Raw genomic sequence first — 25,921 nt, 5'->3', positions numbered from 1 at the left:
ATTTTTGGATTTTCTGAGATGGATTTAGATACTTTGTTGGTAAGTTAGATAAAAAAGGACAACTATCATCTAAAAAGTACATTCTGCCAGCATTTCCCTGGACACAACCCCTCCTAGCTGCAGACAAACACAGCAAATATAGCCCGTCACTCAAATAAACAGGGAAAGTTAAGAGTTTTCCAACTCAATGAACTACAAGTCCTATTTTTTTTCCCCTCAACAGTGAAAACAGGGCAAGAAATTAAATAATACTTGCTTTGATTTTGTGTTATCTTCTAAAAGGTGTTACTAGAAGGCTGTTAATCATTAAATCACTAAAGATTTTATTTTGGTTGTAATCAGATTAAATTTATTTTTTAAAAAACATTGTCTAGTTATTGGTAACCCTATTATTATTGATAGAAAAATACACATATAATCAGAATTCCAGACTATGAAAAAAAAGCTATTATTTAGGGGAGTGCTATTTTCTATTATATTTTATTACTTATCCTTTAAAAACAAACAAAACCCCCAACCAGCTACACACATTTACTACATTCCAGACTTTTAAGAGTGTAAAATCTATCAAATGGGATTCTCAGAAGCAGTAGTACCAGTCAAATATTATAAGACGAGCTTATTTGAGGTGCTTTAGATTAAAACAGGAAGGAAATCAATATTTCAGCAAATCTGAATTTATAAGTTTGGACCTGATGTGTCTTTAGTGGTCTGAGTTAAAGCAATATTGCCCCAATTAAGTAAAGTAAATCAAGACACCTCAAAAAAGGTGATATAGTAAGAAAATGTCAATTTAATCATTTACTTTAGCAGGCAAGCAATTTGTAAACATTCAGTAGCGGCAGCATCCAAGTTACAAACAATTTAAAAAGAAACCAAGATTAGTGATTATAATTTTTCCTTCCCTTTCCCCAAAAGAAAAAAAGAGAAAAGATTTGGAAATGAATGACTTAAAACACTACAAACATTGAACATTCGGTTATGCCTTCTATGAGCCTTCTATGCATCCTCTCTGTGTTTTATTTTTAAAGATGTATCTACTCCTAAAATGCATTATCTTGCAATAACTTGTAGATGAGCATTTGTTATCTAGGAAGTTGTTTGTTCCTGCACACCGGTGTGCGCGTATTTATTTCAGTTTAAATCCCATTTGCAAAGGGAACATTTATGTCTTGATTCAATGCTTCTTTGACTTCGAGTGGCAGGGTGTCAAAAAGGTGATCTTCTACAACAAGCCCGCTTTTCTTGAGCAGGCGACACTGGCCCAGCTGGGCTGGCAGGCGGTCCAAGCAGTTCCCCTTCAGCTCCAGCTGGGTGAGCTGGGAGAGCTGACCAATTCTGTCTGGGAGGGAGGCGATGCAGTTTTGTCCCAGATTCAAAGTCCTCAACTTAACGCATTTAAACAGTTGTTTTGGCAGGATGTCCACTTTGTTCCCCGTGATATGCAAATGCTGCAGGTTCTGGAGCAATCCTATTTCTATTGGAATCATTGAAATGTTGTTGTAGCTTACGTCTAAGCATCTGAGTTTCTGTAAACTGAACACTGCCACTGGTAAGGATTCGAGCTTGTTGTTGGAGAAATAAAGTGACTCCAAGTTTTTGACATGGGTAATGGAGGGAGGAATGGTAACAATTTTATTATGCCATAATTTTAAACAAGTCAGTCGTTTCAGATGCTGGAAACTGATGATTTCCTCAATTGTGCGTATGTTGTTTGATTTTAAATCCAGTTCCTGTAAATTAGAGAGGCTGAAAATAGCATGTGGAATTCTCTCTAGCTCACAGTTCTGGAGTTCGAGCTCGGCGACATTCATCATTTTCTTAAGGCTGTTCAGTACCAAGAGTTTAGTGCCGTCATTATGAATGACTAACTTGGTAAGATGTGGAGCCACATCTGTAATGTTGGAGGGAACTTTGGTCAAATTGCTCTTCACGTGGAGAATCTTAAGGTGCCGCAACTCTCGGAGAGATTCAAGTCCTATCATCTTATTGTTTTCAGAGTTCAAATTGCCTATCAAGTATAACTCTCGAAGGTTTTTGAGCAAATACACCCAGGCAGGGATTTCAGCCACATCGGTGAACTTCACGTGAAGGCATCTCAAGTGGTCTCGGAGAAAGCTAAAAGCAGTCTGTTCAACTTTTGCAGGGCAGTGGCAGAGGTGAAGCTCTTGGAGATTCGTCATTTGAGAAATCTTAGCAGGAATTTTAGCTTCTGGAATCAGTTCAAGTTTTAGCACATCCAGGTCTGTGAGGTCAAAGACGGCATCGGGCACACCCGACAGCATGAAGAGATGTAGCTCCTGCTTGTCCTGGGCGTTGCGGGACACGTGCTGCCTCAGTTTTTCAAATGTCCACTCGTGGTTCAAACTAATTTCCCTAAGTTTATTTTCACTGACTTCCGACAAGAACACACCAAAACGCTTGGAATAGAGCTGGTCATATTGGTCTACCATGTGGAGAAGGAACGCAAAATCGTTTTTGACATCGGGAATGTCACTGAAACTGCTCTCTTCTCTGACTTTTTCAAAAGAATACTCCTTCAAAGGTATCCTGAATAACCAGAATAGAGTGTAGAGGCAGATAAAACCGTACACACAAATGATGGATATGTAACTGATGAGAAGCTTTTTCAGCATGTAAGCCATGTTGTGGGTGCACTCGAATACCTCATACCCAGTCAGGTGCTCAACTTTCGGCTTGCAGACGTGTTCAAAGCTGATGGCGTTGACAAAGTTCGCCGTGTAGCAGAGGATGAAAATGAACTTGGCGGTTTTGATAACTGTCTGGACCACGTAGAGTTTATAGATCAAGTCACTGTCTTCCACGTGGGCACGGAACTTCCTCACTTTCTCAAACAGGGCTTTGGCTTGTTCCCCGTCTTTTTTATCCAGGATGGTCATGCTGGGGACTTCGACGACTGGCTTCTCAGCGGAAAATTTGAAGCCGGTTTTGTTGATCATCGGGGTGCTGGCACTGGGGCTCCCTTCATCACTGCTGGTAGACACATGCTTCGGTAGAGTCTGGGCACCTGTGATTCTCTGCTTGTTTTCCTCCGAGTCTTCACACGCTGTCTCAGACAACGCTTTAGTAGTCCAAGGGGATTCAAAGCACTTTCCTAATATTGAAACAAAATGTTCTACTTTTGAGCACGTTTTGGGATATTTGAACCAAAAGTTGCTACTGACCATGAGAATGATAGTATGTATAAGAGCAAGGTACGGAAAGTACTTGGAATACCACGGAAGGGCCAGATGGTAACACATCTGATTAATAAATACATATTGCTGAAAATCCAAGTTTGTTTTTCGGCCTGTGGGATCTTTCTTCTCTTTCTTTGCCTCCTGATTTGGAACTGTGGAATCTGTATGAGGATATGTGGCTCTGAGAGGTATGTCAGGTGTCACAGCAGATGCGCCAAAGGAAATGTCACTTGTCGCCCGCTCATGTTGGTCTTGGTCAGTGGCTGCTTCCATTTTCGGGATATTGGTGGTAACGTCAGCATTTCCTGGTGGTGGTGTGTGTGCCTTTGAATTTACAGGAGATGGCAATACTGGCAAGCAGACCACCTGATCTTTGGTAAGTTGCATGGTTCCTGCAAAGATGGCTACCATCAACATAACGACAGCCAGGTAATCCATAAACACGTCCCACCATGGTTTCAGGATTCGGTAAGTTGGCTGAATGTCATTAAGTGAAGCAACTTCTGCAAGGGTAAACATTCCTAGAAAACAAGCAAACAAAAGACGTTACTACAGAGATGCGAGTGAAAATATTAAATGAGAAAAACCCTTTATTTGCTCCAAACTAAGTTTTCTCATCCTGGTCTTATCTCTTCATTCAAGACAGGTGCAGTAGAAAATAAACTAAAAGGAACATACATGAGGAAAATGGTGGTTTGCTATAGTAGCTCTTCTCTCCTAGCCCAAGAGAAGAGAAAAACAAAAACTGGGTGGAGAATAGATTGCCTCCTAGGTAAGAAATAATGACAGTCTGCACAAGGTCTATAGTGATTCACGCAGAAAGGGGGCAGTAGAAATTTGAGAGTTATTTAGGAGACAGAATTTAAAGACTTGTAACTTACTGGATCTTGAAGAAAGACATAAGAACAGGATGTTATCTGTTGTGGACTGGACTGATTTAAGGTTAAGCCTGAAGTTTTGAGGTAGGGGGTTGGGATGACTGCTATTTTGTACAAGCCAAAATTGAAGGGTCTGTGTATACTATTAAACTCTGGATAGCCTGTTTCCAGCCTCAGGCCTACCACTTACAAATGGTGTGATTCTCCAAGCCTAGTATTTTTCATCTGTAAGCAAGAGGATGATAACTTCTAAGGGTTGTTAGAAAGCTTAAACTAAGCTGACTGTAAAGCTCTTAGCATACCATTTGGCCACACGTATCTGTTAGCTCCTCTATGTTAGCTCTTACCACCCTGGTGGAAATGTCCCACAACGGTTGAAATTAAGGGTCTAGAGTATAAAAGGAGTCTTAGTCTACCTACTTGGGATTTATCAATATATGGAGCTGAAACTCTGGCCCTCGATGTAGCACCAATGGAAAACATGTGGAACGACAAAAGGGCCAAAGACACACGTAGGCATGGAATGATCAGTGAGGATGACACTAAGTCAGGACAAGTAAGACCTCCGATCTCTACCAAAGCCAGTGACCGCAGCAGCAATGAAGAGAATCCTGGTGCCAGGACACTCAAAAATGTGGTCATCATTCACTAACAGCTGGCAGCTTTACAATCCTGAAGCCAGCTTACAAATAATACAGTACAAGGACAATCATTCTGGAAGGAAACAAGGAAAACACAACGTTTACAGTGGCAAGTAATGGCAATGGGCTTCTGTAACCACGGAGGGGAAACAAATGTCCATCTTCTGGAATTTGGAAGTTTCAACTTCTTGAAAAGCAACATTACTTCTGCTTTCTCAGGAAGTTCTCCGGTTCCTATATTCGTATAAAAAATGATTTCTAAAAAAAAAAAAATGATTTCTAAAAGTAGTAAAAAACAAAAAGATAAAAGGCAAGGAAAATACCCAACGTTCTGGGAATGCATTTATTTTTAAAATGAAGGATGGAAGGTAGTTTTTATCTATCTATGCAAACGTTGCCCAGAGTGCTGTGTTGCAAAGGATTCTGAGGCCGACTCTCTGGCTTCAATAGGAAACAGTATTATGACTGATTACCAGTGTCTCGCCTCTCCTCTCCAAATCCTCTGTGCTCTAGGCTAATAACTTCTTCCAGTTTCTCCCACCAGCCATTCTCCCCTGTGCTCAATTTCTCCTACACATTGTTTCTTCGACCTGGAATACTTCCTCCCCACTGGCCTTCTGGAGGCTATCAGGTTTCTCTCATGTTCCCAGGAAGCCCTCCCTAACCCCTAGAGGCGCTGCTCTGACGTGCCCCCATAGGACTCTGCACCTCCACCCATCACAGCCTTATCACACTGTGGTAGAACCAACTGTACACTTGTTTGTTCTCCCACTAGATTATAAATTCAATGAGGACAGGAACCACGTCCGTCTTCCACATTGCTATGTTAACAATCACCAACACACAGTTGGTCATCATCATCGTCAAATTTCCTCAAGAACATTTTATTAACTGTCTCCACGTGGTACTGGGCAGAAGAGCATTTTCTTAAACTGCATTGCCATCATAAAGCAACACGGGACCACGCAAGAATAAAACCTCCAAGTTAGGCCTCAGCATAAAAATAAATAGCCAAAGGACCACACAGCAGAGAAACTGTGGGATCCTTGTGACCAGTGATACCCTGCAGCTGTCAACGCTTCAGCGGTCGTTTTTAAGAACTTCATACTCAGGACAGGCTTTGCTTCCAGGAAAGAGGGGAAGGCTGAGGATTCTCCCAGAGGAAGAAGAGTGGTAAAAGGTGGGTGCAGAGAATACAGCATTAGAGTACTGTGATTTCACACTGACCCCAAAGGTCGCCAGCTCGTCCCCCACAGTCCTGCAAGGACAACAGTTGAACAACCGAGACCAGCTGCCAAGACTGCAGCCTCAGATGGGTCCTTCTTCTCCAGCACGAGGTCGACTCTGCCACTCCCCACGAAGGGTTTGTGTCCCTGCCATTTCCTCCAGCCCAATCCTATTTTTCTTTCTGTTGAACTCTTACGTATTCTTCAAGCTCCAGGTCAAGCACCATCTCCTTCCCCAAACTCCTATCACAATGCCTGTTAATAATCTGTTTCTAATGTTGGTCCCTTCCACTGGATCTTGAGTTTCTGGTGGACAGAGACTACGCGTATTTGCCTTATGTCCACCACGTCCGACTCTCTCTCCTGGAGAACAGAACAGAGACGGCATTTAGTGATGGTGGTTTTTATAATGATGATGATGATGATGAAACTAAAAGCAGCTATCAATTGTCATCTTCCTTCCACCTACCAAACACTGTAAAAGGAGCTTTACGTCTGATGTAGCTCCCAGCTTTTGTACAGAGTGCATTATTGAAAACCCCTTAAGAACATTTTAAATGTTCTTGAGGAATTTTGTATGAAAATGTATGAAAGTTTAGAATTTCAGGGTTGGGGGGGGGGTGAGTGAATGGTTCTATTTCCAAAATGCTATACAATGTTATAAAATCTACCAAGATTCCTAAAATTAAAATGACAGAAAATACTGAGTGCTGGTGAGGCTGTGAAGCAATCAGAACTCTTCAATACTGTTGGTGGGAGTGTGAACTGCTATAATCATACTGGGAAACATTTGGGTTAATATCTCCTAAAACTAAATATATGCGTACTCTACGACCCAGCAGTTCTACCGCTCAGTGCATACCCGGGAGAAATGCACATACTCATCAAAAGACACGTGCAATAGCCCTAAACTGGAAGCTATCCAGATGCCCATCAACAGTAGAAGAGAAAAATGAAATGTATATTCACAAAGTGCAATATCAGGCAGCAATCAGAATGAATGACCTGGTTACATGGGCGTGTACAGTTTATAAAATGTGATCGGTACAAGTAGGTTATGTGCCTTTTGGGGGTATGTATGCTTTAACTTACATAAAAAGTTTCAAAAAGAAATGGTAAAAGAAGCTGCCGCAGAAACAGCTGCCCTAGGAATGTGCTATGACACCAGACTGAGGCTTTGCCTCACCCCCGTCCCAAGGCACACCCAGGGCTGGCTGGGGTCATAGGCCAGGGAAGCCCTTGACCTTCTGCTGGCAGCCTCCCCTTGCTGTCTCTCTCTCCAGCCTGAGAGAAGGGGCCTGCTCTCCCTGGAGTACAAGGGACTGCATCTGTCATGGAAAACAGGGTGCAAAGGCATGCATATACAATGTGCAAAAGCTCTGGCTGGTGCTCAAGTGGGACCCAAGTGGAACACTGCCTGAACGTACAGAGGGAACACAAGTGGAATTCCATTCTCACATTCACAACATTACTCACAAGCTGCCAAAGTGTTATTATTTTCCCTTGACAGGTAAAGAAATAGGCTTACAGGAGTTGAGTTGTGGAAGTCAAATAATAAGTGATAGAGTCGGGACTTAAAAAGCTCAACGAAGGCCAAGCTATGTTCTTTGTACTAGATTGCATTGCCTCTCTTCTTTGGTCCTCATGTTTGCAGTGCTTTAAGCTTGCAAAAATTATTTTCTATAAAACATCTCAGCTGATTCTCACAATAACCAAGTGAATTAGACATTACTATTGCCCAACAGCAAGAGGAAACCTGAGGCACGAGAAGCTTAAATGACCTCCCTGAGACAATTAAGTGTGAGAGCTAACAGAATCTTTCATCTCCAAATCTTTTTCTCTATCACGCTGTCATCCAATGGCTGCCATCCAATGGCTGCGTCGTAAGGGTTGGCTGTTGAAGGAGGGACCTTCTCACAGTAGTCCTTGGCTTTGAGGAGACAAAGGACTACAATTATGTAATCATCACCTTCCCCAAGGCAACCTTTCATGACATTCCCTCAAAATTCAAGGAAACCATGAGCCGGGCACCATGGTGGGGAATACAGAAATGATGTTAACCTACTAGTCGCTGCCCTCAAGGGGGCCCCGGTCTAATAGGGGATGGCAAGCAATACGTGTGTTATTATAACTCAGTAGGAAAGTTGCTCCAATCTGGTTAATACAAAGTATAGGAGAGGCACAGGACAGGGGAAACACATGTCTGCTTTAGGTAACTGGGAGGGTTTCACAGAGAGATAGTTTTTAAGCTGAGATTTGGGCGGGGGGCGGGCGGCGGGAACCATCATGGGGTGGTGGGGAAGGTAAGGAATACAATTTTGGCAGGAAAAAAAACAGCAAGTGTAAATATATAGAGACATGAAAGAAATTATGTGTTACAGAAACTACACATGATTCTAAGGTCACCCCATTTTATTAGTCTAGTATGCCCATGTACAGATATGACACTTTATAGTTACATCAAGAGATGAAAACCAAGGCATGGATGATTTAAGTGCAGCCTTAAGGAAGTGGCTGGGCTGTAAGGCAGGAAACCAGTACTTTCCTGCAATGTCAGCCACTGACTGACTAGCTCTTATCTTGAACACTGGACTTGAATTAATGTATCTGTTATCCTATTTGACCCAGCGAAAAATGGGCAAGACTTCCTACCTTTCAGGGAGTGTTTCAACCATTAGCAGAATTAAAGATGCAGTAGCACTTTGAAAAGTTGCTTTTCATATAATGTGTTGTGTGTACATAGTATATAAAATACATATTCATATAATATAGTACATATTAAGTACATTATGATCCTCCAGTGAAAGTCAAGTCCATGAAAGAGGAGATCATTATCTAGCTCTCTGAGTCCTGTATCTTGAAGTTGGATGTCTTTAATGAATTAGGACTCAGAATGACTATAAATAGTTATCAGGGGATTCTTGTGTGTTTTTTTTTTTAAACTTGAGGAAGGCACACAGTATTAGTTAAAGACATTTTTTGGGTTCTCCTTTATAATATGTCTATTGCAAAGAACTTAAAGAATTATATAACAAGGAAGTGGATTCCAACTTCCAAGGTTTCTCTGTCTATGGCACATAAGAAAACCAGTTTCATATTCCTGTAAACAAACATTTCTCATGGAAGTTGAGGAAGCTTTTTGTACTAGAACTGAAAGGGAGAAGTTACTGGATTTTGGCTGGACAAAGATGAATCAGAAAATACAGAGACTGCATCTCAATTCTTTTAGGATATGTATTAATAATTTCGTTTTCTTATTTGAAAGTATGGCCAGTAATAATAGAATAAACCAGTAACTAATAGTCAAGTTCAAAATTAGAAGCTATGATGGTTAGACAACCCCATGAATATACTGAAAAACACTGAATTATACACTTTTATAGTATATGAATTATATCTCAATAAAGCCATTAAAATTTAGAAGCTAGACTTCAATCTTTATTTTACTACCCAAACTGCCATTTCAACAGAAACAGGATTAATTGTAGCTATTCACGCTAGACTACTTTTTAAGCTCAAATATGGTTTAAAATTATTGTTATGTGATTATGATTACACGAAGCAGTTCTGGAGAAAACTCTTTAGCATTTTACTTATCCTCTCCGAGCATTCATGCCTCATCTATAAAATCTTGACAATAATATCTCCCTCACAGGGTCATGTAGTGCAAACACCCATTTCAGGGTCTGACACAAAGTAAGCCTCCACAGATGTTTCCTGAATCTGAATGCTGAAAAAGAATCTCTGAGGAGAAAAGCAAGCCCATCTTAATCAGTCTTTAGCTGACGATGATTAGGCCGATGTCTTGAATTTTGAACTAGCCATGTAACAACTATGTATCTTATATAGAAGTAATACTGAAATAAATGATTGACAATGAAACTTTGTATTCAATTTCATTAATTCTTTCAAACACATTTCAATTAAAATTACTTGTATTATTAGGAGGTGGCAGATTATACTAGAAAGAGCAGAACTTTGATGCCAAAGAAACCTGGATTCAAATCTTGCTCTTTTCCATGTTTATTAGCAGTGTGAATGTGGATATATTAATTTACAGCAAAATGCTACCATCAAAACAGAATTATACGATCACCTAATTTAAATTTTAAAAATTAGTCCCACCTGCATTAGGAGGTTGTCTTCAATACCCTTGTAAAAAAGGAAGTCAAATGACTTTGAAATGTTAATTAATGAAGAGTTTAGCATATGAAGAAGCAAATACCTTGATTAATCAATCTACTACATACATTTTTCACACAGGTATGCATACCCCACTTAATCCAATACCAATTTTCATTTTCTTTCTATTGTGATCTGTGAAAAAATAATCAACCTTTTTGGCCAAACTGGGCAAACAGGAGAATACCCAAGAGACTGGTGGGGATCAAATTCTCAAATCCTTCAGTGAAATAAGTCCAAGGAAAACAAATTAAAGTTCATGAAGAGGCAATAACTACACCATCTCTATAAATAATGCTTCCTCAACATTCAATATACACATAAGTGTATAAACACATGTGCGTGTAGGTACATATGCACCATACTCAATTCAGATACCAAAAATTCATATGGTTCAAGAAAATAACTACTTCAGATGCAAAATGAGAAAGAATGAGTCAGTTTTCCCCAAAAGTTCTGTATCACTGGTATTATATAAGTATTAATAGTTATGGATATTACAATTATGCAAGATACTCTATAGCTGATATTATTCTATATACAAATCATATAATTCACTAGTATTAATCCCTTTTAAAAGAATATGGTAAGAAATTATACTTTAAAAAACAGTTTTCTTCTAACACTACTTTGGTTTGGATATCTCAAAAATAGCTGAAAAAAAAGTTTAGGGAAAAACACCCAATTTTACAAAACACTTGTTATACAAAGTCAGATTTTACATTGGGCAAAATCCACCCATTTTGCTAATCTCCAAAAGCTTTTGTCTATTTTGCTTTTTTTTGTTATTGGTATATATTGAATACTACAATTTTTTATTTTAAATTAAAGTTTACTGGGGTCATAATTGTTAGTAAAGTTACATAGATAAAATTTCAAGTGCACAATTCTGTAACACATTATCTATATCTCACATTGTGTGTTCACCACCCAGAGTCAGTTCTCTTTCCATCACCATATATTAGACCCCATTTACCCTCTTCTAGAGCCCCTCTTCCCCCTTACCCTCTGGAAACCCTAAACTATTGTCTGTGTCTATGAGTTTTTGTTTCTTCATTTGTCTTGTTCCTTTGGTCTTTTCAGTTTCATATATCACATATCCGTGAAATCATATGGTTCTCTGCTTTTTCTGTCTGACTTATTTCGCTTAGCATTATAATCTCAAGATCCATCCATGTTGTCACAAATGGTCCAATTTCATCTTTTCTTACTGCCGAATAGTATTCCATTGTGTATATATACCACAACCTCTTTATCCATTCATCTATCAAGGACATTTTGGTTGTTTCCATGTCTTGGCCACCATAAATAAAGCTGCAATGAACATTGGAGCAAACATGTCTTTATGGATAAATGTTTTCAGATTTTTTGGGTAGATACCAGGAGAAGGATTGCTGGGTCATATGGTAATTCTATTCTTAATTTTTTGAGGAACCTCCACACTGCCTTCCATAACGGCTGCACCAATCTGAATTCCCACCAACAGTGTATGAGGGTTCCCTTTTCTCCACAGCCTCTCCAACACTTGTTACTATTTGTCTTGTTGATGATAGCCATTCTAACTGGGGTGAGGTGGTATCTCATTGTGGTTTTTATTTGCATTTCTCTGATGATTAGTGATGTTGAGCATTTTTTCCGTATGTCTATTTGCCATTGGTTTATGTCCTCTTTGGAGAAATGTCTCTTCAGGTCCTCTGCCCATTTTTCAATTGGGTTGTTTTTTTGTCGTTGAGTTGTATGAATTCCTTGTATATTTTGGATATTAGCCCCTTATCAGAGGCGCTGTTTGCAAAAATCTTCTCCCATTCAGTTGTTGCCTCTTTATTTTGTCGATGGTTTCTTTTGCTGTGCAGACGCTCTTAAGTTTGATATAGTCCCATTCATTTATTTTACCTTTTACTTCCCTTGCCTTTGGAGTCAAGTTCTTAAAATGCTCTTTGAACCCAAGGTCCATCAGCTTAGTACCTATGTTTTCTTCTATGCAGTTTATTGTTTCAGGTCTTATGCTTAAGTCTTTGATCCATTTTGAATTAATTTTGGTACATGGTGACAGGTAGCAGTCCAGTTTCATTCTTTTGCATGTGGCTTTTCAATTCTCCCAGCACCATTTATTGAAGAAGCTGTCTTTTCTCCATTGTATGTTTTTTGCTTCTTTGACAAAACTTATCTGTCCATATTTATATGGGTTTATTTCTGGGTTCTCAATTCTATTCCATTGGTCTGTGTATCTGTTTTTCTGCCAATACCATGCTGTTTTGATTATTGTAGCCCTGTAGTACAAGCTAAAGTCAGGGAGTGTGATACCTCCGGCATTGTTCTTTTTCTTAGGATTGCTTTGGCTATTCGGGGTCTTTTGTGGTTCCATACAAATCTGATGATTTTTTGTTCTATTTCTTTAAAAAATGCCATTGGGATTTTGATGGGGATTACATTAAATCCGTATATTGCTTTGGGTCAAAAGCTTTTTATAAATCCATTTAACATCTGAAAGCAGAAAACTATAAAAAATTCAGAACTTGTGAAATATAATGAGTTTTACAGAAAGCATATTTTAGTACCTGTACTTTGTATCTATTTGGGTTTTATCCGTTGGAATACTGACATTCACAGAAAAAAATTCACTTCAAAGCTAAGGAAAAACTCTAAAATACATTTTAGTAGATCTAAGGCAAAATATCTTAAGAATTAACAAAAATGGGTTAAAACACGGTTGTGGATTTTCTTGCTTTTTCTTCTACATATCAATTCTAAAAGTGAAGGCTCTCATTTGAGAGCTACTAGGAAATGAGACCTCACTCATGGTCTCATTTCCTATACTGAACAATACAGAAGAGCCTCTAAATCGATGGCTTCCACGTTTTATTCCACACAACATCAGAGTTCTTTCTACAAGTCATCACTAGCATTCCCTTTCCCATGAACTCAGGCCAACAGAATTTCACAAATGCTTCAGTACCTACAGGCCTCACTTAGTGTACCCTCTACTAGAAAGTTCATTTCAACAAAGATTTATGGAGTATCCTTTATGTGCTGGATACAGGTTCTAGGATAAAAGGGGGAAGAATAAAAAAAAAAATCATAGCAGCCTAGAGGAGACATAAACAGAGCAAATAATGGCAATGATTTGACTAGCCCCTAAAATGAGAGCCGGGAGCAAACAGACCTTAAAGAGGCTCCAGAGGAAGCCACCCCCAGCTCAGAGTGAAGCTTTTGGTCAGCCCTTTCAAGTCCTAACTTCATCCAGTTTATGAGGCAGCCAGTGGGAATCCTAAGGGGAGCTTTGCATTTCTAAATTCCCTTTTTCTTATCGTCTATAGGATGGACACCTGGCACCAAAACTGACCATTTTCCTTTGAAGTCTACTCACTTTAATATTGTTTACTTAGGTGTGACTGGTACACCTCTGAAACCGGGCTAAGGAAAGTGAGCTAGGGTGGAGGTCCCCCACACCCTACGCAACTTTCCATGGTGCCGGAAAGTTTGTCACATTCGCTTCCAATTGTTTTTGGGACAGAAGGCCTGTCTGATCACAAACTCATGGACGTCTGCTCTGCATGTGGACCCCTGGGAGCCTCTCAGCCCTCATTCCTGGTTTGTAAAGATTGCTAGAGGCGGGTGGTAGAAGAGGATAAAGGGGGTCAAATATATGGTGATGGAAGGAGAACTGACTCTGGGTGGTGAACACAGAATGCAATATATAGATGATGCATCATAGAATTGTATACTTGAAAAACTATGTACTTTTGCTGGCCACTGTCACCCCAATAAATTTTAATAATAATTATTTAAAAAGATCACTAGAAAGTACCCTGGTGCTCATCGTACTAACCCTCAAAAACTTCTCAACGTTAGCAAAAGGTCCTCAGATGTTGATACACTATACCTTGGGCAGGGAGCATATTTCGTTTACAAACGCTACTTGACAGTTTATTAGGAGATCCCAGCCATCGGGACTAAACACGAATGCAGGTTACACAAGGGCTGCTCACGACCCTTGCGGAAGTGAGTTCCGTCAGTCTGTCTGTCTCCCTCTTCTTCCTCCACCCGGGTTGGAATTCCTAACCTGAAGGGAGGAGAGTTCCTTTTCTATGCATGCCCCCAGGGCCTGGCCCAGCACGGGCACTTAATAAAAGTCTGTAATAGAATAAATCCTGCAGACCTGTAACAGCATTCTAGGAGAGGGCTCAGAAAGCACTGAATCTGGGAGCCCAATATGGTTACTACCAATAACAGGGACACATAAGGTCATTATTAATTATGCCCAAGTCACAGTGATCAGCTCTGACAGGCATTCTTCTATGTCCAGATGGAGGACACTATACAACTCTTTTTAATAGGTAATTTTGAAGGCCACTCATTCTGATAGACCATCTGCATACAACTTGGCTCTTAGGGCCGCGGCAAAGGAGCCATTTCAGCACACAGCCAGGTGACAGAATAGGCCAGGGAGGAGGAGCTCCAGAGAGGCAGACGCTCAGAGACAACGCAGCTGCCAGAGCCTCAGGCCTTCCTTCTTGTCCTCACGTGTTAGCTGCCCTTCTGCACAGGAAATGGGTGCTGAAGTTCTGACCGTATCTAACCGTGTGTGCACAGTTTACTGGAGTCAATAAACACTTAAATCAGAACACCGTATCAAAGTGTTGAGCAAGTGCCCAGAACCTGGTAAGGGCTCCATAAAAGTGCGCTGCTGTTATTATTCATTGTGTTGGATACGCCAGTTTTATGTAAGAACCTGATAAAAACTCTTCTTTACCACTAGGTACTCAGAGAAGTTTGTTTTTCGTGATGTACTGATATAAAAGAGCCCTGGAGTCCAGATGTTCTCTACTTATATTTGTCTTCTGAGAAATGTAGTTCAATTTTATACAGGCATTATAAGCATCAACCCTTAGTCTGAGTCTTCCTTTAGTTATTCACTTACTCATCCCTCCATCCATAAAATATATACTCTATGCTCAAGTGTTAACATGATGCAAATTCCTGGACAAAACCTGGTGACCTAAACCTGGTGACAAACTAGGTGACAAAACCTGCAAATTCAGATATATTTCCTTTCTCAAAAAGTACACAGTGTAGGAAAGAGAAATATTCACGAATTGAATTTATATAAAATGGTCGACTGAGAAGAGCTACCAAGAAGTTCGGCAGAGGCAGGGGTGCTGTGTGGTGAGAGAAGGTTCAGCTTCAGGACTCCTCCCTTTCACAGGCCCCTTTCAAGGCCCTGCACCTACTTCTATATCTCTAACGTTGTGTTCTTTTTCTTAAAGAGAGCTCTCCAATTTCAGATTCTAGGAAATCGAGATTTTCCCCTGCTTGCATGGTACACTGTATTAGGAAGGCAGGTAATAGGGGATTTTCCTCCTGTGGCCAAGATCAGAGAACTGAAGTGAGGTGAGTTGGGGTAGAGTGCAGAGGTAGGCTGGAACAGAATGTCCAAAGGCCGTGTGTGTGTGTGTGTGTGTGTGTGTGTGTGTGTGTGTGTGTGAGAGAGAGAGAGAGAGAGAGAGAGAGAGAGAGAGAGAGAGAGAGAGAGAAACACACGAGGAACTGAAAGGTTAGTAGCCTGCAGCTTAGGGAGGGAGAGGAGTGTGCAGTGTGAGATGACGCATGGTCCTGTCAGCCGGGTGGAAAGGTTTTGATGTCATCAAACTAAAGGCAGCGGGAAACCATTGATGTGTTTTGAGCTGGAGAGGGGAGGTGGCTGAAAATCAGATTTCTGCTTCTTCAAGGATCACTGTGGGCCTAGTGCACAGGTCAGTGAAGGAAGTTATGGGACTAGGGAGCCAGCCATTCCATTACTCTGGGCAAAAGATGGAGGTAAAGACTAGGCTGTGCGTGCTGAAGAAGGGAGTAAAATGGATGCATTTGTGAGCTAATAGCCAAAGAAACAACAACTGGACTTAATGGATTGTATGGGGAGGATAAAGACAAGTGTCAAGGACAACTCCCAGATTTCTCTTAATTCTTCACTGTGTTGTTCCTTACCCTTTCTTTTACATCCATTTAAACGGTTTTATTGTAATTAAATCTTTTTTTCATATACCCTTCAAATCCTTTTTTTCTCACAAGCCTTCTGCAGTCTTTCTTTCTTTTCTTTAATCCTTTTAAAAATTAGGCAGACTGTATATAATAAATGAAAAGAAAAGTAAGCCCTTACATGCTTGGGAAAGAAATCTATAAGCTTAGTTTGAAAAAAATTACTTCAGTGTAATCAACACAGAGATGACTGATGACTGTCTTTTTACAATACTTCCGGGTCAAAGTACACTTTTAAAACCAAAAATAATTCTGTCTTCATTTATGTTTAGAGAGCACATATATTTAACACGTTGCAATTACAGCATTATATGCAATGTAAATAAAAGGGAGACAGCATACAATACTGTAAGAATCCTACAGTCAAAGTCTATGACATTCATGCTAATAAAATCTGGTTTCTGGAATAAACTAAAACAGAAACTACTACTAATTTCAAAACAAAAAATAAACAAAAAAATAATCTTCATTATATCTTTTAGGGGAGGAAGGGAAACACAGCATATTTTCATTCTTTACTGTGTTTTCTTCAGGTCAATATTAAAGTGAATTCGCATTTTCTAAGTAAATAATAGACGAGATAAGGGATAATAGCATGAGAACAATACCAAGTACTTTAAAACTGTACAAAGATAATCAAGAAATGGCATGATTGAGCCGGCCCGGTGGCTCAGGTGCTTAGAGCTCCATGCTCCTAGCTCCGAAGGCTGCCGGTTTGATTCCCATATGTGCCAGGGGGCTCTCAACCGTAAGGTTGCCAGTTCAATTTCTGGAGCACCGCAAAGGGATGGTGGGCTCCGCCCCCTGCAACTAAGATTGAACACGGCACCTTGAGCTGAGCTGCCGCTGAGCTCCCGGATGGCTCAGTTGGTTGGAGCGCGTCCTCTCAACCACAAGGTTGCCGGTTTCAACTCCCGCAAGGGATGGTGGGCTGCGCCCCCTGCAACTAGCAAGGGCAACTGGACCTGGAGCTGAGCTGCGCCCTCCACAACTAAGACTGAAAGGACAACAACTTGACTTGGGAAAAAAAAAAGTCCTGGAAGTACACACTGTTCCCCAATAAAGTCCTGCTCCCCTTCCCCAATAAAATCTTTAGAAAAAAAAAAGAAATGGCATGATTTATGCATAAATCACTTAGAGTGTTTTTACTGAGCGCATAATGGATAAGAATGTGGCTTAAGGAGTTAGGCTGCCTGCGTTTTCACCCCTTCTCCACCTCTTACCAATTCATCTGTAAAATGGGAACACAAATTATGCTTCACATTACTGCGTAAACATGGGCCTTCATTTTCCTTATCAAGGAAATGGGTATAAAACACCTATGACAAGATGTACACATCACCCAGTATAATGTTGCACACACAGTAGATATGTTCATTGACTGTACCTACTCCAAACACTTTCCAAAATGGCTCCAGACTTCCAGAAAATATTGGGAAAAGTAGGAGCCCTTGAGGAAAACCCAGGATTTGGAATGTGACAATAAATATTAAAAAGCATCATGAAGGCTTTGATGGGGGAGAAAAAAATCAATGAAGGAAAAAGGAGAACCGAAAATCAAGAAAACCAACTTACTAGGAGGGGACTTTAAGAGAACAAAGGTATAAATCAGTCAAATATGACGGAGATTAAGGACAATCAAAACACTTAAAAATCATTAATGACCTTTGACAATATAATCTCCTATAGTAGTATTCCTTGTTGAAACTAGAATCATCTTAGAGTTAACTAAATATTCCCCCTAAAGGGTAGTTTAGCCTTTTTAAGTAATAAGTATTTTATTTCAGTAATTACTTATTTAAGTAATAAGTATATAAGTATATATATTTAAATTACTTATTTAAGTAATAAGTATTTTTAAGTATTTTAGAATTATTGATAAATTGGTCAACTTAGCTGAGTATCACTTTTGTCCTATTTCAAAGAATTTGATAAAACAAAAGAATGTTTTATTCATATTCAATTAACCTAGTCTTGTTTCTAAGTGCTTAGTATCTATGTGTGTAGCTCTTGTGAAAACTACAAATGATCTTTAGAAAAGCAGGTCTGATGGACATTTGTTTAACTAGACGTCCTTCACAAGCTAAGGTGCGCATGGAATTAATGGTCTTTTCCCTTTCCCCAAATTACAATGAACTAGTCGAGTTTTCATAGACAGCCACAGTTATATTTTTATAGCATTTCCCTCCGTTATAAAGAATTAATGGAGCTGTAATACTGAATCACAATTGAGCAGCCTACAGTTTGTAACACCCCTGAACCTTTTTGTATTGGGAAGGTACAAAATATAAATAAGCATAATTTCTAATTAGGTATGATGCTGCTTATTTTACATATGTTGCTTCTTTGAAAATTACATGAAGATCTTTGACTTTGGGAAATTTTGAATATTTATTTCTGATTAGCCATGACATTTTATTCAACTCTGAAAAAATGGCCCAAGGTAACATTTAAAAAAAAAAGTATTACATACTTGAGTGCGAATGATGCCAATGTACCGTACTTTGCCATGTATAATGTACGCCGATGATTTTGGCCAAAACTTTCAGGGGAAAAAAATCTTTCGTTTGAATTTTTTAATTCAAATTTTTATTTCTTTACATTTAGGTACTTTTTATTGTATTATAAAGCAATTTTAGCATTTATTTTTTAACATATTATGGTACAAGAAATTTTATGTAACAAATAGTTAAAAAACACAAGAGCAGGCATGGCCAGGTGGCTCAGTTGGTTAGAGAACGAACAGGGTTGCCAGTTCGAGTCCCACATGGGCCAGTAAGCTGCGCCCTCCACAACTAGATTGAAGACAACGAGCTGCCGCTGAGCTTCCGGAAGGGCAGCAAGATGGCTCAACTGGTTAGAGCGCAAGCGCTCAACAACAAGGTTGCCAGTTCAATTCCCACTTGGGATTGTGGGCTGTGCCCCCCGCAACTAAGATTGAGGGAGGCAACTGGACTTGGAGCTGAGCTGTACCCTCCACAACTAGATTGAAGGACGACATGGAGCTGATGGGCCCTGGAGAAATACACTGTTCCCCAATATTCCCTGATAAAATTAAAACAGTAACAACAACAAAAAAAAACCCACAAGAGCAGATACAATATACAAGAAATTTTATGTACCGGTAACAAATTTACGATATTTATGCATCATAGAAGGCCAAGAACTCTGCGTAGTAAGTTCAACAAAACCGATCATCGTATTCCAGGGCATTATTTTGCATACAGATATCATTAATGATTTCTAGGTAACACTTTTAACTCATAAGTATAAATAAAAGAATTAAAAACATGTATATATATATAGATAGATAGATAAGATAGATAGATAGATAGATAGATAGATAGATAGATAGATAGATACATACGTAATTAGTACTATCCATGTGCAATGCGCATCCTAATTTTTCCCTCACAAATTTGGGCAAAAATAAAGTGCACATTATACATGGCAAAATACGGTATTTATTTAAGTGTCCGCTATTTTAACTGTAGAGATCATTAACAGTGCTTCCCAACCCATTTAATGGCATGGCCCACATGAAAGAGGACATTTGTACACGCCCTTGAGTAAACTGAAGAGAGTAAACTCAACAACCAGGCCCACAGCTTTAGGCCACACCCAAATCAAGTGAAACTGTAGCCATCTGGTACCCACTCCTGGCACACCCATTGGGAATTCCAGAGTAAAGTATCAAATGTTGGATGTAAACTAAGGTCTAAATCTTATAAGTGATAGAATTTATCCATCTGAGGTGGTAATTTTTGGAGGGATTAAATGTTACCTTCTTCTCTTCCTCATGAGAGCCCAAAACAGTAAAAACAGATCATTGTAACCAAGACAAAACTTGCTCATTTGTGTAATTTTACATGCAACACATCAGAACGTTAAGTATAATCATGGCTACTTTCTTGATGGACCACTATCATTGGGTAGAGGCTCCTAATGCTAAGAAATAATTACGGTTAAGGGTGGTTGTTCAATGAGTCATTGATTCATTCGCAAACACTATACATTGTGTTAGGTATTAGGCACTTATAATTGAAGAGAACTTACCTTGTCTATCATAGAATTCACCAAACCTTTGCTGACATGAAGCCATCAAGCTCATGCCATTTACATTTTCAACAAATATTTCGCATAGGTAATGTGATACATGCTGAGAATATATACATACCATGTTTCCCTGAAAATAAGACATAGCAGGACCATCAGCTCTAATGCGTCTTTTGGAGCAAAAATTAATATAAGACCTGGTCTTATTCTAAAATAAGACTGGGTATAATATAATATAATATAAAATACCAGGTCTTATATAAGACTGTGTATAATATAATACTGGGTCTTACATTAATTTTTGCTCCTAAAGATGCATTAGAGTTGATGGTCCTGCTAGGTCTTATTTTCAGGGAAACACCGTAGGAGAGCAAGATAAATACAGTCCTTGCCCTCCCAGAGCTTAAAAATCTGTCCCTGCTTACCTAAGTCTTGTGGAAAAGACGAAGCATGAACCACTAACAACATTCTGCCTAGAATTATTTAGGGAACACAGTGTAATACATCTTAATCTAAAATGACAGCAAAGTGTATAAATGTCAAGAAAACTATAATAGCTGAGGCCAGCAATATGCAATAAAAGTAAACATATAATTCACCTTGTGAACTGGAAAACTTTTGAGAGTGACACATGTCAAACCAGGTAGGACCCCAGGATAAGGTATAACTGGGACTCTCCAAGGGAAACCAGGAGTTGGTGTCACCTTAGTATAGGCCACCTGACCTAGAACTTTCTGATGCCATTATGTAAGGCTGATATCGAAACACAAGTCTACATTTTTTAAGGCAAATAATCTGTAGACACATTCTATCTTAGCAATTTCACAGCTACAGTCAATTCAGAGTTGATGTCTCAGTATTTATCCTGTCCGGGGACTGAGGTTTTATCAGTGTAGTATGTTGCATATTACAATTATTTTCTAGTAAGAAATCGAGAATTTAAAAAAGAGGAAATAGACATAAACCATCTAAATAACATTTCCCACACTTTGCCACCTCAGAATATATGTAGGAAATGGTAATATTTGTACTGCACTAAGTGGGAAACTGCTGAAGCAGCTCATGGCTGGAGTGCCCTGTGCGGTGGGCTGAGAGAATTTGTATTTCATCCAACATGTACCTGTTCTGTTACTAGTGTACATGGTACACCATCCAAGAAACTGACCCAAATTATGCAACACATTGATAAATAATGTATATTTACATATCTGAGAGTGAAGAATACAAGATGGCAGGAAATGAGTTTGGTAACTCCCCTTAGAAAGATAATAGGTCAACATTACTTTTCAGAAGGTATATTGAAGATGGTGACAAAATGATACCAAAAGTTGCACTGAATGTGAAAATATAAATGATGAGAGAAAAAAAGAGTAGAGGAAAACCCTGTGCTATGAGCATTAGTCTGTAGATAGGCTCATGTATCCTGTGCCACCAATTTTTACCACAAATGCATTAGTTAAGGATACGATCTAAAAAGTGCCCTTTTCATTTGTACATCCTTAACCCTGGATGGCATACTTTCTGAAGGGAAAGGAAAAAAAGTAAGAGTTGTTGAATCCTATTACCTACATATGGCAACTAAAATCTTCCAAAGTAGGTCCAGATGGGTTTAAAAAAAAATATAAAAATCCCTCATTTTCTCGGAGTATGACTTTTTAAACAATATAGTCCTTCGTTCCTGTGCTAGAGACTACCTAGTATCCTCCAGAAACCATTCTACCTTTCTACTTTTTGGTAACAGACACCTGCTACCATCACCACCCAATTTAGATGGGAGCACGGTTGCCCGACTAGAGATAACATATCCCCGACTCATTTGCAACAGGTTTGGCACTAAGCTGAGCCAACAGGATGTGAGAAGAAGTGACTCTTCACTTCCTGGTAACCTCTGTAAAGACACGGCTACTTGACTTGGCCTTCCTTTTCGCTTTTCCCTGCTGGCTAGAAAATGGGAAGCAGGCACAACCTTAGAATTTCTGGGTGAGGCCTGCCAGCACGTGGCTACTCACACCAAGACTGTTTTACGAAGGAAATAACTATCTTATTTAAGTCATTCTATTTGGAAGTCTCTGTTACAGCAGTGTAGCCGGTACCATAATTAATACAATTCTGAACTTGTAAAAAATGCTTCTTAAAGAAAAGTATAGAAATAGAAAGATTTGGACGCTCATTTTATAGCTGATCTTTACCTCTAATACAAGAATTTTCATAGCTACTGAGGACTTCCAGTGGAAGATATAAACAAAATACTTTATATTAACAAATAATCAATTAATCAAAATAATTTCTAAGTAACACACTAGTTTATTACAAATAAATGAATGTACTTAGATATTAATATAAGATAAAATTATATAACTATAAAAACTTAAAGGGTAACACCTGTGAGAGACAATGCAGCTGACCATTAAGGAGATGATTTTAGTCAGGCTGTTACAATAGGGAGAAAATGCATTAAGGAAGGTTGTCTCAAAGACAAAGAAGGGGCCTGGAGTTTCATAGGGGCAGGTAAACAAGAGAGTCCTCTGACAAGTCTTGTGGGCGTTAGGAGGAAGGACAGAGATGGGTCTTATCTCAGAATATTTGAGAGCGAGGTACTCCTTTCTGGTTTCCCAGAACACAAAAGGGAGGGAATTTTCTAGGAGTAGCGTTCAGGGCAAGTGCAACATTATCAGATCCATAATAAAGGGGCAATAAGGAACCCCTGAAAGGTTTGAACAAGGAGGGGAAAGGCAATGAGTTCAATGTTCCAATTTAGAAAGAATTCTCTCCAGAATATGGAAGAGGGGCTGGAGAGAAAAAAGACTGGAGGAAGGAAAATCAATGAGAAAGTTACATTAGTCAAAATGACTTCCAGGTAAATTCAGTTTTTCAGCTTGAATAGCTAGGATTATTAGTGTAATAAATTTAAGATGTCTAGTAGCCCACTGAATCTCAAGAATAGGGTCTAAGATGGAATTCCATATTTATGACCAATCAGGATATGGAAGATGACATTACCCAAGGAGAGTATCTGCAGAGGACAAGGTCAAAGAATCGTGGGGCTCACTAACATTCAGGGAACAAGCAGAAGAAAGGGATTCAGCAAAGGAGAGAGAGAAGAAAGAGAGAGAACTGTGTCCTGGAAACCAAAGGAGGCAAACACTGAAAGAAGAGAGAACAAGAAGTATCACAAGGAAGTTAAGAAGTACAAAGTGGCTACCGTTGAGTCACTTGAGACTTCAGCCTGAGCACTGTGTGGAGAAATGTGTCTCACTGTGAGCGAGGATTAAGTGGGAAAAGGGAAGGTCCGTTTCTCAGAACTTGGCTGGGGAGAAAAACAAAGCAACAGCAAGAAGAGGAGGCAGGTTTGATAGCAGGGTGTATTTTGTAAGATGGAAAAGGGGCAGCAGGATAGAAGTTGAAACCAGCAGTGTGAGAAAGTGGAGGTTTTTCATATGGCTGTTTCTTATTTTGAGCATAAAGCTACATCATATATGGCAAACACATGTCTACTAGGAGCTCTAACTCAAGTATGTCGTCCTCTGTGATAACTAAATAAAGGTACCAAGATGAAAGAATTCATAATTTTACGGAAATTCTTATACAGAGGTTGGGTATACACTGTTTGCTTTTCCCTTCAGTAAGTTGGTAAATATTAACCTTCTAACCACCGTATTACTTATCCAGTCGTAAAACTTTAAAAGATCCTTTTTGGGAAAGCCTAAATTGAAAAAAAAAACGTGCCTTGCAAAAATAACTGCACAACCCATATAAATCTGAAAAGAAAACACAGCCCATGGACATATGAATGAGTGACTCTGTATATGTTCAAGTAATGCAAACAGCGTCAGGCTTTCTCACCCATTCAAACTCCCTGTGAAGGTCAAGCATTAAAAGAACTCAAGTCAGACTACAGTGAGAGGAAGACGGTGGGAAAGAAATATTTATTATTCCTAGGGAGAGTGTTAGTGACCTAGAGCAGCTTAACTGACTTCTCATTTCCCAGGCCGCGTGGAGGCGGAGGTGCAAAGATGAGGTAGGGTGGAGACCGGGCGTGTATGGCTAAGTATCCCTAAGGGCGTGTATCCCTAAGCGGCAATTTCAGGCTGCATCTCATCATTCAACACTGAGAGTACTGCAAACATAAAGGAGGAGACGGGAAGAAAACCATCCCTTATTGAGTAACCAAGTACTCGCACACCTGAGCTCATTAAATTGTCACATCCTCCCTGCGCAGTGGTATTTGCGTTTTAGTTTTGTTGAGAGCAAACAGAAGGTTAGAACATTCGAGTTTGACCAAGAACATGCAATTGAAATACAGTAGAGAGCAGGACTCAAACCCAGATCTGACTACCCAAGCTGATACCTTCCCCCTTCAGCTTGTTTTAAATTAGATGAATTCAAATTAAATCATACCCTTCCCCCCAATTTATGAATTATTAGTAGGAACCCTTAAGTGAAGGAGATAAAACCCTGGTGTTCAAAGGTTGCCTCAGGAGCAAAGTCTAAATAAAAAGTGAAATCACAACTTACAACCCAACTGCCACTTAGTGACAGTGTTACCTAATGCCTTTATCATCATCTCAGTTTTTAAAAGCACTCGCATAGATTCCAACTATCCTGATCCTTACAAACTGTAGAGAGACAAAGAAATAGCGTGTTCGTTGTTTTTTTGTTTGTTTGTTTAAAGCCACGATACTGTTGCAACAAGGAAACGGCAGAGCTGAGATTAGACTGGGAGAGTTCTGGAACATCAAGTGCACGAGAACAGGTCCCATGAGTGTCACCGTGTCACAAGTCTACTTATCTTCAGGAGTAAATGAAGTCAGACCAAATATTCAGTATAAGCTCTTCTTTAAACCTAGGTTATGAAGATTTCCTTTTATTATTATGAATTCATTGATTATAAACTGTAACTGTAATTCTTAAAGAGTAAATAACTTGGGCCAGCCAGTTCCTAAGTGCAAAATATGTGCCGACTATAAACAGAGTATTGCCAAGGCTATGATTTTAGAACTGTGAAAGGAGGGGCTAAGGAACTTATCAGAGCGAAGATTCCTCCTCAGTGAGGGGATGGCCTATTTTTACTATGTTCTTATAATTCTAGTTAGCTGAATAAATTTCCTTTAGAGCTTCTCTAAAGATGCACCACTGGTGCTCCCATACACATTCTCTGTCGCTTAAATTAGCCATGAAAAGAAAGTGGCATTAGAGAAAATATTTCTACCTATTACTTTTAATTACACAATCAAACCCACCAAGCTGCATCCTAGTAATCTACACCTAATGACTACTTTCCATAAACTATAGTATGTGAGGAGGTAGTGTGCTGCTTAAATGACTCAGGATTTTATTCACTAATAACACAAGCAGAAGGAAAATCAGACCAGAATTGCAAAAACATTACTCAGAGATGGTAATACCACTGATATAAATTACAGGCCTCCTCTAAACCTGACTGTCATCAGTCTCATACAGAGCTTCCTGCCCAGTAAAATCTGCCTTAATTGGTTTTTTTTCTGTTGTTGAAAAACACAGAGTGAGCCAGCCCAGGCAGCATCATGGGAGTTTCAGACACACACACACACACACACACACACACACACACACACACACACACACCCATTTATAAGCTCAAGTGCGTACATCTAGTTTGTAAGAAAATACTAACAAGGAATAGGTTAAGGGTATTTTCCACTAGTTTAAAAATAAAGCAGTCT

The 25,921-nt window shown here is 39.4% G+C and overlaps 1 protein-coding gene across 5 annotated transcripts in view; it reads right to left on the bottom strand.

Moving 5' to 3' along the window:
* Positions 1 to 773: 773 nt before the first annotated feature.
* LRRC8D (leucine rich repeat containing 8 VRAC subunit D) overlaps positions 774 to 25,921 on the bottom strand; it is a 112,285-nt gene continuing 87,137 nt past the window's right edge. For all 5 annotated transcript variants that reach the window (XM_033114214.1, XM_033114209.1, XM_033114211.1 and 2 more), the window contains one exon: positions 774 to 3,721. In XM_033114214.1, the coding sequence (XP_032970105.1) occupies positions 1,140 to 3,719 (2,580 nt within the window). In that variant the 5' untranslated portion in view covers positions 3,720 to 3,721 and the 3' untranslated portion in view covers positions 774 to 1,139. The remainder of the gene's footprint in view (positions 3,722 to 25,921) is intronic.

The sequence above is a fragment of the Rhinolophus ferrumequinum genome, chromosome 9, assembly GCF_004115265.2.
Source record: "Rhinolophus ferrumequinum isolate MPI-CBG mRhiFer1 chromosome 9, mRhiFer1_v1.p, whole genome shotgun sequence".
In the NCBI taxonomy this organism is placed as follows: domain Eukaryota; kingdom Metazoa; phylum Chordata; class Mammalia; order Chiroptera; family Rhinolophidae; genus Rhinolophus; species Rhinolophus ferrumequinum.
This window is presented reverse-complemented; position numbering and strand designations above follow the sequence as displayed.